This window comes from Emydura macquarii, unplaced genomic scaffold (assembly GCF_026122565.2).
Source record: "Emydura macquarii macquarii isolate MOO-44397 ecotype Brisbane River unplaced genomic scaffold, CSIRO-AGI_Emac_v2 contig_2681, whole genome shotgun sequence".
NCBI lineage: Eukaryota > Metazoa > Chordata > Testudines > Chelidae > Emydura > Emydura macquarii.
The window spans coordinates 2472798-2487143 of NW_027132818.1; the positions used below are offsets into that span (position 1 = coordinate 2472798).

Below are 14346 nucleotides of genomic sequence, written 5' to 3' on the forward strand. Positions count from 1 at the left end.
AAGGTATACCCTTCAATTTTTCTCAACCACACCCAAACACCCCCCTTCTCCGTCCCTCTTCAAGGACCCCTCTCACGAGCATCTCCTTTTCCAGGAGGTGCAAGCCCTGATAGCTTTAGGGATGGTGGAGGAAGTCCACCCAGACTTTCGGGGGAAAGGCTTCTATTCCTGCTATTTTCTCATCCCTAAGGCAAAGGGCGGGCTCAGGCCTAGCCTTGACCTGCGACTTCTCAACAAATATCTCTAGAGATAGAAGTTCTGCATGATCTCCCTAGCCTCCATCATCCCTTCCCTGGATCTGGGAGACTGTTATGCCGCCCTCAACCAGGGCCACCTATTTCCATATCTCAATCTTCCCTTGACACAGGAGGTTCCTCAGGTTTGTTGTGGGTCAGGGCCATTACCAGTTCACAGCGCTCCCCTTTGGCCTTTCGTCAGCCCCAAGGGTGTTTACAAAATGCATGACTGAGATGGCTGCATATTTGAGACATCAAGGGGTTTAGATTTTTTCTAAACCTGGACGATTGGCTAGTCAGAGGCAGATCCCGTTCCCAGGTGCAACACAGTCTGGCACTAGTCATCAACATGTGCCACTAATTAGATCTGTTGATAAACAAACAAAAATCAACATTGTTGCCAGTACAATGGTTAGAATTAATTGGGGCAATACTGGATTCCACACGGGCCAAGGCTTTCCTTCCAGAGTCTCAATTCCACTCTATGGTGACATCATCAGGACATCCAGGCATCACCTCTCACAACAACATGGGTGTGCCTCCAATTGCTAGGACACATGGCGACCTGCACCTATGTAGTGCAGCATGCCCATCTGTGGCTCAGACTGCTGCAGTTATGGCTGATGTCTGTTTACTCCCCGAGTAGGCATGGTCTACACTGAGTAGTGAACGTCCCCTCCAGGGTATTGGTTTCCCTGAACTGGTGGTCCAACCCTCGCACTGTTTTGCAGGGAATGCCGCTTGGGGGCCTGAGTCCTTCGCTAACCCTTGTGTCTGTTGCCTCGGACCAAGGATGGGGAGTTTATATCAGCAAAGTGCTTAGTATCCAGGGAAACTGGTCCCAAGAGGATCACAAGCTTCACATAAATGTCAAAGAACTCAGAGCGATAAGGTTAGCATGCCAGGTGTTTCTTCCATATATAAAGGGCAAGGTGGTCCAGGTCCTGACAGACAACACCACCACGATGTATTTCATCAACAGGCAAGGCAGAGCCCACTCTTCAAAGCCGTGTCAGGAAGTGACTCACCTGTGGGACCTGGCCATTCCAACAATTTCCACCTTATGGCTTCCCACCTACCAGGGGTCAGGAAAACAGTGGCAGATAGACTCAGCAAGTACTTCTTATGTCGCCACGAGTGGTCATTTCACCCTCAGGTGGTACGTTCTCTCTTCCAAAGGTGAGGAACTCCCCAATAGACCTCTTTGCGTCCAGCTTAAACAGGAAATGCGACTAATTGTGCTCCATATGGGGGCTCGACAGAGGATCATTGTTCAATGACTTTCTCCTGTCTTGGACTGGGCCCCTCATGTACGCCAACTCCGCTGATCCACTGAGTCCTGTTGCAACTCAAAAAGGACAAAGCAAATGTTATCCTAATAGCACCTGAGTGGCCGAGGCAGCATTGGTTCTCCACCCTGTTGGAGCTCTCAGTCGCCCCCCTGCTGCAGCTCCCCGCATCAACCGGACTTAATATCGCAGGACAAGGGCAGACTGCTGCACCTGGACTTGACCTCTCTACACTTGATGGCATGGAGGTTGGTTGGCTGAACAAGGATGAGCAGGAATGTTCCTCGCGAGTCCAAGACGTTTTAAAAGGTAGCAGAAAACCCTCAACTAGAGCGTCGTATTTGGCAAAATTGAGGAGATTCTCTTTCTGGGCTCGCAAGCATGAACTCCATCCTATGCAAACCTCGATACAGACAGTTCTGGATGATCTGCTGACTCTAAAACATCAAGATCTAGCAATTTCTTCAATAAGAATCCATCTTGTGGCTATCTCAGCATTTCACTCTCCGATTCAAGGCAGCTCTATCTTCAACCTCTGTATGACAGGCAGATTTCTCAAGGGCTTAGAGAGGCTCTTTCTTCAAGTACAAGACCCTCTCCACCTTTGGGATCTAAATCTAGCGTTGGCGCAATTGATGGGGCCCCCCTTTGAGCCTTTAGCAACTTGCTTTTTGAGGCTCCTGTCATGGAAGGTGGCTTTCTTAGTAGCCATCACCTCAGCACGCAGAATCTCTGAGTTGTGGGCCATGACCTCAGAACCGCCATACACTGCCTTCTACAAAAACAAGGTCCAACTGCAGCCTTGCCCAGCATTCCTGCCTAAAGTCGTTTCCCAATTCCATGTTAAACAGGACATTTCCTGCCAGTGTTTTACCCTAAGTCACACAATTCGGCCAAGGAGTGTAGATAGCACACCTGGCCTTCTATACTGAAAGGACTAGGCCCTTTCGTAAGACTTCTCAGCTCTCTGTTGCCTTAGCGGACGGAATGAAGGGTTCTCCAATTTCATCCCAGAGGATCTCCTCATGGATATCCGCCTGTATCAGACTATGCTACAAGCGGGCAGAAGTGTCTCCCCCGCAGTCTAGCACAACTCATTCCACCAGAGCTCAAGCTTTGTCAGTGGCTTTTCTGGAGCAGGTTCCAGCGCAGGATATTTGTAAAGCTTCTACCTGGTCATTGGTACACACCTTTACATCCCACTATGCTATAGTGCAGCAGGCTTGAGGCAACGCCAGCTTCAGAAGAGCAGCACTGCAGACAGTGCATCCATGAACTCCGAGTCCACCTCCGATGGCACTGCTGGTGAGTCACCTAGAATGGAATCGACATGAGCAAGCACTTGAAGAAGAAAAAAGGGTTGCTTACCTGTAGTAACTGTTATTCTTTGAGATGTGTTGCTCATGTCCATTCCATGATCCACCCTCCGTCCCCGCAATCGGAGTTGACGGCAAGAAGAAACTGAGAGGGTGCAGGGCAGCTGCCCCTCTAATGCCGCAGCATAGGCGCACAATAGTAGAGGGCGCCGGAGACAGCCTTATGGGTACTGCTAAAGGGAAAAAAGTTCCAGTAACCTTGCACGCTGGCACGCACACACCTAGAATGGAATGGACGTGAGCAACACATCTCAAAGAATAACAGTTACTATAGGTAAGCAACCGTTTTCTATTGGCCTGTAGCGGCTACACTCAGTGTGTGGGCCTTTCCCCTTATAAAGTGGGTTGATGATCCCTTCCCTCCACTCCGCTGGTACCTTCACAGTACTCCAAGCCTGGACAAAAAGTTGGTACAATGCTACACTTATGGGCTCTATGGTGCACCTAATAGCTTTGAGTGTTATGCCATTGGGTCCAACTGCATGCCTATTTCACAGTTTCTTTAATATCCAACAGCATTAAAAAAACAAACATTCAAGAGGAACAATTTAAGCCCCCAATCTTGCAAACACTTACAACCATGCTTATCTTTACTACCATGACATCCCATTGCTTTCAGTGGGACTACTCATGGTAGTAAAATTAAGCATGTGTGTGTTTAAAGGATTAGAAGCTATCACAACTCAGCCAGACAGTGAATTACAAACAGCCTCCTTTTCACCTGCCAACATATCTGGGAACATACCTTCAACCGTCTCCAAAAAATACTGTCAAATAAATAAAGGGCTTTTTAGTTGATCTTGCCAACTCTCATGATTTTATCATGAGTCTTGCAATAATTAGTGTTTTTCTGACAGCTGCAGATCGTAGGGTCTTATGTTTACATGAAAATCCCAGCTTTCATAAATAAAAAACAAAAAAACCCAAACAAATTTTTAGCCTTCCTGATTACCGAGAAAAGCATGGAAATGTGACCCCCCCCTTCTCCCTCCCAGTGTAGCCTAAAGACTCACTTTAGGCTTAAACGAGAAGGTAAATAAAAAAAAAATGTATTATTCATTTTCATCCCATGAATTTTAATCCAATTTCATGATGCTAAAGTTTTACTGATGATTTTTGAGCTTTTGGGGTTGCTTCATAAATTCTAAAGGCTCAGTTCTGAATTGTGGCTGAGTTGAGAGAGACATAGCTCTTCATGAACAAGCAAGAGATACTAATTCAGAGTATTACGAGCTCCAGCCACCAACTCTCTAAGGAAGAATATTAAGGTTGAAAGCACAAATTGTCTTTGCGTGATTAAGATGCTCTTGTTTATAAATTCTCAGAACTAGTTTCTACAAATTAACTCATTTGTGGACGTTAGTACACCATTTATAAAAACTGGTATAATCAAGAGAGTCTAATAGATAATTAGTGACTATACTGTGAGGATGTGCTGCCCTCTAGTAAAAAGGTGTTGAATAACAAAGGAATAAATATTGCCGTAATAACATCTTTTAAAATGGAAGCATGCAGTACTAATAAATATGAGCTCTGGCTTTGGTGGGAACACTAGTATGGAAATAGGAAAGCACATAAGTCTTCCAGATACTGTAATTTAAAACTAAATTACACTTAGTTTTGCTCAGAGTAATATTCTCAATAAAGGTCACATAATATAATCCTCAATCCTGTGCCAGCTGAGCACTAGAGAACTCTGATTGAGAAGTAGGGAGGAATCCTTCCTCTAGTGCATGAGAGAGAAAGGCGCTGCAAAGTGGCTACTATTCCAGCCTAATAGCTGGAGTTACTTTGCAGTCCTCATGTCCCTCTTCTGGAGACACTAAAGACTTGAAAGTCTGTGCAGTGATTGATCAACTTGCTCCCTACCCTACCCTGTTTCTGCTGTGCCCTAAAAAGGCTGCTGCCTTAGGAGATGCCACACAGCTGGTCTCCAGTGTAGCACATGTAGACACCATGTGAGCTGCAAACTCTATTAATGCCACTGTTCAGGACCCTTCTCTCATCTGCAGGTGAAAGGGAAGATATGGGACATACACAAGCACCACTATCTCTGGCGCTGTCTTGCAGCAAATAATATATCTTTTTGTGAAACACGTATTGGGGTTCAGGTAAGATGCCTAAGAAGTTGTACACCACTTTCCATGCTTTAATACTGGTTGAGCAATCTGATGCAGACCTGTAGTGTTTAATAGTGTATTTTCATGAAAAGATTAGTGTTTACCTACGATTCTCTAGCAGGCTCAGTTTGTAGCATGTAAGGAAAGTGGCTGCTATAAATTCTTTAAAATTAACTTGTGCTTCTCATTAGTGGGAACATCAAAGAATATATTAAGCTGGTGCACCCACTTACATAAAAAAAATGGACAGTAGAGCATGGGCTATGGAATGGTTTCCTTGCCATTCAGCGGTTCACACATAACCTATGAACAACACTATAAATTTAGAACAGCACGGGAGTTAGTTATATAGTTTCCATTCACCAAGGTTTACAAAGTGATGAGTTAGATGCTGGCATTACAGTGACTGTGTAGGCTAGGGGTTTCTGGGGGAACCTGCTCTTCTGAGTGACCTCATCTGCCTTTGCTTCACATTTCAGCCCTTTTAGCTCTCCAGGCAGTCCACCATCTTTCAATCTTTCCCACTGATTCTGTCCCCTCCTTCTGCCACTCCCTGTATCCATTCTCTCACCACCAATTCATTTTCTGAAGTATCTGCTCTCGCCTTCTGGTATTCTCACCTCCTTTGCCAGCAGAAGATACCAGGGCAGTCAGCCACAACTGCCTCTTCCACCTCCTTCCAGCTACTCTGTGCTCACTTGGATCCAAAAGACGGACTTTTGAGAGCAAAGAGAGAGCGAGGTAGGCTGTGTGCAATTTCTCCACCATGAAAACTGACTTTGGTTGGAAAGGGCTTTATGTGGGGGAGTTCCTGCAATCTTGCTAGATGCCTTATACTCTAGGAGGATGGCAAAGATGCTTTGGAAGTTGCTAAACAGTGTCATGTGAGTTGCTAACTCTTCTGATCTTAGTTGTTTTGTTTCAAATTGTATTATTTTCTGATTTCTACCACCAAACTCATGACTTTTGGTTAGGGGAGTTTGGGAGGATTACAGGACAGGAAAGGTGTGATGCTGGCTTTAAGGAGACGATTTATATTATTTAACATCAATATTTCAAAATTACAACAATTCATATGAGATATGCCATGTTAGGTAACGTTAGAAAGGTTATAATTCGCTAAGTATGATGATATTTATATACATATGTCATATTTGTGTTGGAAGTTATGGATATGTTTGATGTATCCGTATTTCAACTTGTCCTGTGTTTCTGGGTGACACCTCAGACAGGATGGCTGCAGCACTAGCCTGCTTAATGGCCCATTAAGGCAACTCACAGGTACAAATGGCCCAGGGAGAGACCTGATAAGTGACCAGGACTTACTCATGTGACCCTGGACTCCATCTTATTTCTGTAAATTTCCGCAAGCAGTATGGCAAAGGCCAAGGGACATAAAAGGCAGCTGCACCACACATCCATCCATATTGTCTAGATCTTCAGTCTTTTCAGTCTTCAGCTACCTCTGGATCAACTACTCATCTACAAGTGAAGCTGTGAAACAAAGGATTGAGACCCATCTAGGTACTGGCTATACACCAGAGGGACTATACAAGCCTGCAAACTCCACAATTATACAGAAAACCTGAACTATATGGACTTTCAAATCATTTGTATGTATCTGATTGCTTTAGTAATTTAACATTTCTCTTATAGTTGGTTTCTTTCCTTTTATAATAAACCTTTAGTTTTAGATACTAAAGGATTGGCTGGCAGGGTGGTGTTTTGGATAAGATCCAAACTTACATTGTTCTGGTAATATGGCTGATCCTTTGGGGTTAGGAGACCCTTTCTGGTAAAGAGCATCTCTTTACTGGACCCAGTGGCTGATTGGAAGTCAGAGACTGAAATGTAATAAAGGGGCTGTGTATCTTTCGTTTTAGCTTCTTGATAACCAGTGTGGGGAATCAGAAGCACTGTTTGTGGTTGGTTGGGAAGTCTGTCAGTCACCCACCAGTGCTGGGAGAATCTGCTCTCCTTTTGCAGCCTGCTCTGACCTTGGCATTTTCAGATGGTCGACAGTAGGCATGGATAGGTCACAATAAACTGAAATGCAAAGAAATGAGTACAGGGAGAGGTATACAGCAGGGATGCTTCTTGTGGCTTATGACTGACCCCTGGGATGTTTTGAGGCCTATTGAATTTGAACTCCGGGGGGACAATGTGTATGATAAAAACATTATCTTATCTTGATAACTTTATTAGTGGTAGGCTTTTATTTTGAAATTTAAACTATAATGGGGGAATTAACCTTCCCTCTCTGGGTGAGGGGCTGAAACCCAGCAGGTAGAAACAGAACAAAATACATCTGTGGGATCACTTTCACCAAATCATGCCTGGCCAAAGGTGTGTGTACTGGCTACATGCTGCTTTCCCTTTCCAATTTGCACGTCCCCACACCCCCTTGGCCTCGAGGCCGGCTGGATCACTCGAGGCCGGGGGGCTGCGTGCAGCAACCTGGTCATACTCACACTCGAACTCCCCCCCCCCCCCGGGTGCATTTTCAAGAGTCTTCCACCACCCACACACCCACGTGAAAAAACAAACCCGCGCAAAGTTAAGCCCCACCCCAACGCCTTCAGTGAGTTCTGGGCAGGCAGCCCCAAGCGCCGCGCAAGCCAATGGGAATCAAGTGTCCATTGTCCTCCATAGCGCCACCCTCCCGCTTCAATCCGTGGATCCCCGGGCGGGCCGTCACTGCAGTCACGTGATCGATCGCTTCCTTCCCCTCACCCTCCCTCCTTCCCTTCTTCTCATACAAGATGGCTGCGGCTGAGCAGGCGCGAGCGGGCGCTCTAGCCCTTGCCCTCTATGGTTGCGCGAGGCACTCTAGTCTGGCTCGGCACTCTATGGTGCGATGCGCGCTCGGTTCCCCTTGCAGCCGGTGGGGGTGGCCGGGCGGGCCAGCAGGGGGCGCTGTGGGTCCCCGGTTATCATGCTCGGTCCGGGCGGGGGGGAATCGGCCGGGGCTGGGCCGCGGCGCGCTGCTGCTGCTGGCTGCGGTGCGAGTGTCTGCCTGGGAGCTGCGCGCTGGTGCCGGCCTGGCCCGGCGGGATGTTCCGCAAGGCGCGGCGGGTGAACGTGCGGAAGCGGAACGACTCGGAGGAGGAGGACGAGGAGCAGGAGCGGGACGAGGAGCCGCAGGAGTCGCCGCTGGGGGCGGACGGGCCCGGCGAGGCCGCCATGGCCCCCGCTGCTCCGCTCCTGCCGCTCCCCACCGGCTGCGTCCCGCTCGCCGCCCCCGTCCTGGCGGGCTGGGGAGCAGGGAGCGGCCTGGGCCCGGGGCTCGGGCCGGGCCTGGCCGCGCTGCTGCCGCCGCCGCCACCACCACCACCACAGCAGCCGGAGCTGCAGCAGGGGAACGGGCTGCCCGGGGCCGGGCGGGCCAAGGAGAGGAAGCGGCTGCGGGAGAACAAAGAGGCTCCGGCGCCGCGGGCCAGTCTGCTCAGCTTCCAGGACGAGGAGGAGGGTGAGCGAGCGAGCGAGCGGGGCCGGGGCGGGGCAGGGATCGGGGCCTGAGGGCAGAGCCGAGCCAGGCCGCAGCGCTGGCCGGCCCCCATCCCCAGCTGCACGTAGCCAGCCCCCGGCAGGTAGTGGCCCAGGCCGGAGCTCGCACCGGCAGCAGGCTACAAATATGCCCCGGCCGCATGACGGCTTGTGTTTCCGCCGGGACCCGGGCCCGGCCCTCCGGCGTTGCGCTGCGCAGAGGAGAGTCGGTGTTACGGGGACGTGGGGGAGGAATGGGGAAGAGCGGCCTCTCCCGGGCCATCAGGTCACCCCCTTTACCGATACAGGCCCTGGTTCTTCCTTCCCGAGCGGGCTCCAGTCCTGCAGTGAGGCCAGGCAGCCCCCCCGGGGCTGTCTTGGGGCCACATGTGACTGTGAACTGACCTGCTACGGTTTCTGTTGAGGCAAAACGTGAACTTGTGGTTTCCTCCAAAAAAGGCTAAGTGGAAAGAAATACTAACATTTAAGGGGTGAGCCATCACAGCGATTCACATTGTGCTGGTTAGGTAATAAAATGAGCGAGCAGAGTCTTCCACTTTTGTTTAAAATTCATATTATATATATAAAAAAATCCACTTTAGGTATTTTTTGTTTGCCTTCTGTTTTTGAGCTTTTTAAATGGGGGCTTATTCTCATGTTATGCTATGCAACCAGGAAGGCTTTTAATGTTTTTGTTTTTTAAATGAAACCTGAGATTCTCATGTATTGATGTGATTCCAGGAACATGGGCTTCGCAAAGAACACCTATTATCACAAGGCTTGTGATAAAATTGTGAGAGTTGACAACACTGTGCAATGCCTACTTGTCAAACATTTTATTGATCTTGCATGTTAACTTTTGAATTTAGATTTATGGGATACTTTTGTTAGTAACTATAGTATGAAGTTGTGCTGTGCACCCTGTGAAAAGGCTTGACAGATGGTAAATATTTTTGTGAGTTCTAGCTGACAAATCTGTTCCTAGGTCACCTGTGTTTTCTGATTTTTCTTTGTTAAAGAAACTGAAGAAGTTTTTAAAGTGAAGAAATCAAGTTACAGCAAAAAGATAGTAAAACTACTGAAGAAAGAATACAAAGAAGATCTTGAAAAATCAAAGGTTAAAACAGAGGTCAATTCTCCAGCAGATGGTAATTGCAAAACTGCTATTAACTAATATTAACTGAAAGATTAAATACCGTGCATAAAAATGAGTTTATGGATGTGTGAAAGATGCAGTGTCAATCCTTTAGGGAGATTAAGCATGTTAATACTTAGAGTTATTTATGTATTCAGAGCAGACTGTATAAGCATTAAATTAATCTTCATAAGTATCCTTTCGGCATAGATTGAATTTATCCCCATTTTATGGATGTTGAAATAGATGTGGAGAAGTGAGGACACTTACTAGAAAGCTACACAGTGAATCATCATTAGAGCTGGGATTAAAATTAATTAGTTCTTGACTCTCAAGGCTATACTCGTTTTTTTAAATTTCGCTGTACTTCTGCTTCCTAATAGCTAGCGTTTGGAGCTGCATCTAGCATTCCTCTGCCAGGATGTGTCCTCACAACACAAGAAGAGAGCAGTAAAGTGAGGGAAAGATTATTGAGGGGTAGACAGAGCGGAGTTCCTTATGTTAAGATCCTATGTTAGAAGAAGTGACCTACATCTGTGTTCTGTAGGAATGGGACAATGAGCATGGAGTGGTGAAGCGGAGATTGAGATGAGAACAGGCTGGAGAGGGGATTGGACAAAAAAGTTTTCTAACCATTATAGTACAAACCCCGGGGAACCCAGAATAGAATCTAGGATTCCCGGGTTTCACCTCCTGCTGTCAGCTAATAATAACTGAAGCCTACTAGCAAAGTGTGCGTTTCATCTTCCTCTAACAGTTGGCCCAGATGGAGGATGGCAACCTACTACTGCTATCAGTTACTGTTATCTTAGGTGGGAAAGGTCTGTGCTGTGAAGGTTCATACCCCACTGATGTGAGGCTCAGTATGATTTTACATGATAGAATTTCTGTTTTTTCAGTTTGCTATTTTAAAAAAGCCTAGGAATTATATAAAGAAATTCCATTAAAAGAATGTTAGTTATAAAGTCAAGCACTCAAAAGTGAGCAAATGCTAGAATGAAGCTTGCACATGCAATCTTAATTTGGCCACTGTCTGTAGGTTATGATAGTTTATGATCATGTAATTAAAGATTATCTTCCCCACTCAGGATCCCTGCCTCCATCAGTGCACAAAATGTATGGTACTCAGGAAATCAGTCATGCCTGTTGTCTGTAGGATCCCTGCCTCACTTATGTCAGAAATTGGGTTGGGATGTACTATTTGCAGGACTGGAACAACCAGATCTAGGCCTCCCCAAGGGTGGGGGTATAGAGAATGAGGCAGAGGACTGCAGGAAGAAAAATTATGGCCTTATTTACAGTTGAATGGAACTGTTAAGAATTGGATTTTATCTCTGTCTCTGCCATAGAGTAGTATCTATGTGATGCTGGGCAAGTCACCTAAACCAAACACTTAACAGATGGCCTCAGTGTTCCTTATTTTTTTGGTGCCCAATTTGTGACAACTGGGTTTGGATTTGCAGAAATGCTGAGTGCTCTCAACTGCAGCTGAAGTCAGTGAGATCTGTGCTCTGAACAAATAAAAAGCTATGAAATGTTAAATTTTCTGAAAATTCAGGCCGTAGGCATCTCACATTGGGCACCCAAAATTAGTGTGCATTTCTGACAATGTTTCTATGCCCGTTCCCCATTTGTAGAAGGGAAATAATGTTGCCTTACCTCATAGGAGTGTTGTGAAGATGAGTATATGTTTATGAAGCATTCAGATACTACAGTGGTGAATATCAAAGAAAAACCTGTGTTGAAATTAATAATTGTCTTCAAAGCAGTGTTTGAGTGGTGTGCAGAAAATAAGGTATGGGGCCGCACACACTGTTCAGTGAGGATAAAATAATGGATAGCTGCTCATTCAGTGGGTACTGGTATAGTGCAGTGAATGTGGGAGGGTTCCTGTGAAAAACAAAAAAGTATGTGTTCAGTCATTAAAGACTGTCCTAATGCAGTGTTTCTCAACCTTTTTGATACCAGGGACCAGCTTGCTACCTTCCTAAACTGTTTCAGGGAGATCTCAAGGACCGGCGCCAGTCCATGGACTGGTTGTTGAGAAACACTGCCCTAATACATATGTATGTAGGGCTACAGTAAGATTCCACAAGCAACCTTATTTCTGGCATTTCCTGACTCAGGTGCTTGACTGTGTGAACTTAATGTTTAATGTTTTCTTGGATGCATTTGTCTTTCTGAGTGGTCCGTCTGTATAGTTTGAACTTGAGAAAAATTCATTGTTTTTATTGAAGCCACAGCATAAGACACATTCTTCCACTATAAGTAGTTAAAAATGAATGTGATTGTCTGTATTTTGCTTTAGATAGCTGGCTTAAATGTAAGGAATACATATCTGGTGGTATTCTTTAAAAGTGTGCTTTTTTAAAAAAAAAACTTCACAAAAAGAAACTGAAGTATAGACTTTCTCTTACAGCTGAACAGACCATAGAGAAAACAGGACAGATTAAGGATGCAAACCAAGAAGATGGGACTGCAAACAGTGAACAAGGTGAAGAAGAGATGGAAGTCGAAAGTGAGAAGGAAGAAGAAAAGCCTAAAACTGGGGGAGCTTTTTCAAGTGCTTTATCGTCTCTGAATGTTCTCCGTCCAGGTTTGTACTTTAGTAAAGCTAGTTTAGACATAACATTTCCAACCCCCCTAACACTTGGAATTTAAGTACTGAAATTCAGTCAGCAGTATGTACTCTTCCCAAGATCAACACCTCCCTTCTTTCTCCCCCCTCCACACCCTCAAACAGAGACTAGATATGACAATTTAAAAGTAAATGGAAATGTCCACTTTCCAAGGTTCATTCATAGTCTACTGGTCCTGTGGAAGAATATAAAAACTATGAATGTTGAAGAACTATATGAAAACTGAACTGATTCTTTTAAGAACTAAATAGGACCATTTAATTACCACAGTGTCAAATAGCAGAGTTTTAAATGTCAAGGGATGTTGAAAACAAAGGCTGTAACACATTTTCTTAAAATTAGGTATTTATATGAATTCCTTCAAATGCCAAGTTCATAGGGTAATAGTTCAAAGTAAATTAAAATGAAGCATAGCTCAAATGGGAGTCTCTGGTCTTTTTAAAACTAAATAAAAATCCCTTCTAGTTCCAGCATTAGGTTTTTCTAAAACTCTGGAATATCCTCTAAATCCACCTCTATTTTTGCTATCTCATGCTGCAGGTTGGCATTATCCTTAATTTAGGTACCAGAAATTGTTTTACTCCCTATTTGAATCTCTTGAATGCTGTTAATGTTTCTTCTTCTATTTAATCAAGTTTTCTTGAGAACCAAGAGGCCAAAGAAATCAGTTTGAAATATTCATGGATTTAATAACTTTGCAAATTTGCACATAAGGAAACTTTTTTGTCTGGGGAATATAGTTATTGTCTTCATGCCCACAGTCCATAGAAAACCATGGATCCTTCAGGCAGAAACATGAAATAGAGGGAAAAGATCTTTTTAAACTTGCACTCATTGAAAAAATATTTTTCTCCAGTCAACCCACCAGACTAATTTGCTTTGCTTTTAGGAGAAATCGCAAACTGATACAGTGAGTACACTTAAGATAACTTCACTTTTGAATGTTTTACTGGTTTTAGCAGTGTTCCTCTTTTTAAGTGAAGGGAATATCTTAATCTGTAATCTCTAATGTTTTAATCAATTTAGTGAAAATAGATGGTTGAACTTTCCAAATCAAAATTCAATCTCAGTAACGTAACTTGGGTACATGCAGCAAACTAAGACTGCTGGTACAGAGTTTTCAGTCATTTCTGCCTTCTTGTTTCCCTTGTTCACTCAACTTTCCTTACTATCTTTCTCCTACTCAGTACTCTCAAATTCTATGGTAATCTCATTATCTGAGGGGACTAAACCTTGAGCAAAATGAGAGGAGAACTGGGAGTAGCAGCAGGGTAGGGAGATTCCAGCCACTGCTCTCTGTTCTTTTACCTCCTCCCACAACTCTAGATTCTATTAAGAAGCTACCCTTTCTCTCTGAGCACCACCCAAAGGGAATTAGCTCTCTCCACTCCCTTCCCAGCTAAATGGGCTGAGGGAAGCAGAGCAGGGAAGGGAAGGATCCAAACTTGGGAGCAGCAGGCACTTTGTCCCACTGCTGTTTCTGGCTGTTACTGGGGGAGAGATGTCCAACCAGGACTTTCTGTGCCATACCAGTGACTTCAGTATGATACCCCCAAGTGCTTACCATATGGGCTGAGAAAAGCAGAACAGGACATCCTATTGAAGTAGGTCCAGCCTGCAGGGTCTCAATCTTGCTTAGCACTATCGTAATACAAATAATAGGAATTCTAACCTGAGAAACCTTGGATTGCTGTTTTATTGGAAGGTTAGTACTGTTTTGGTTTCTGTAATCATCAGTAACACATGAGAAAGGGAAAAGAGCTACACTAGTTTGTGTCTAAACCTATAACATTTCAAGAAGAATTGAATCTAGCAAACTATCCACTTGGCTATATCAATTATATGAAACAGGTAACATGCAGTATGCATGCAGCTTGTATATACTGCTGCATTTTCTGAAAGGCTGTGAAATATCTTTCAGGGCTTGTGTATCAGTTTTTATTTGTTTTGGATTTTTCCTCTGGTTTCTTGAACAAGGAGAAAAAATGTTTGCCCTTTTTGCCCCTGAACTATAGAAGGCTTGAAACATACATATATATAAAAACTTCCTTTTGTTTTTCTTGTG

General features: G+C 44.9%; 1 protein-coding gene across 1 annotated transcript in view; it reads left to right on the forward strand.

Moving 5' to 3' along the window:
- The first annotated feature begins 8064 nt into the window (after positions 1-8064).
- PAXBP1 (PAX3 and PAX7 binding protein 1) overlaps positions 8065-14346 on the forward strand; it is a 35019-nt gene continuing 28737 nt past the window's right edge. The window contains exons 1-3 of the mRNA XM_067565599.1: positions 8065-8490; positions 9527-9655; positions 12062-12238. Coding sequence (XP_067421700.1) covers positions 8076-8490; positions 9527-9655; positions 12062-12238 — 721 coding nt within the window. The 5' untranslated portion in view covers positions 8065-8075. The remainder of the gene's footprint in view (positions 8491-9526; positions 9656-12061; positions 12239-14346) is intronic.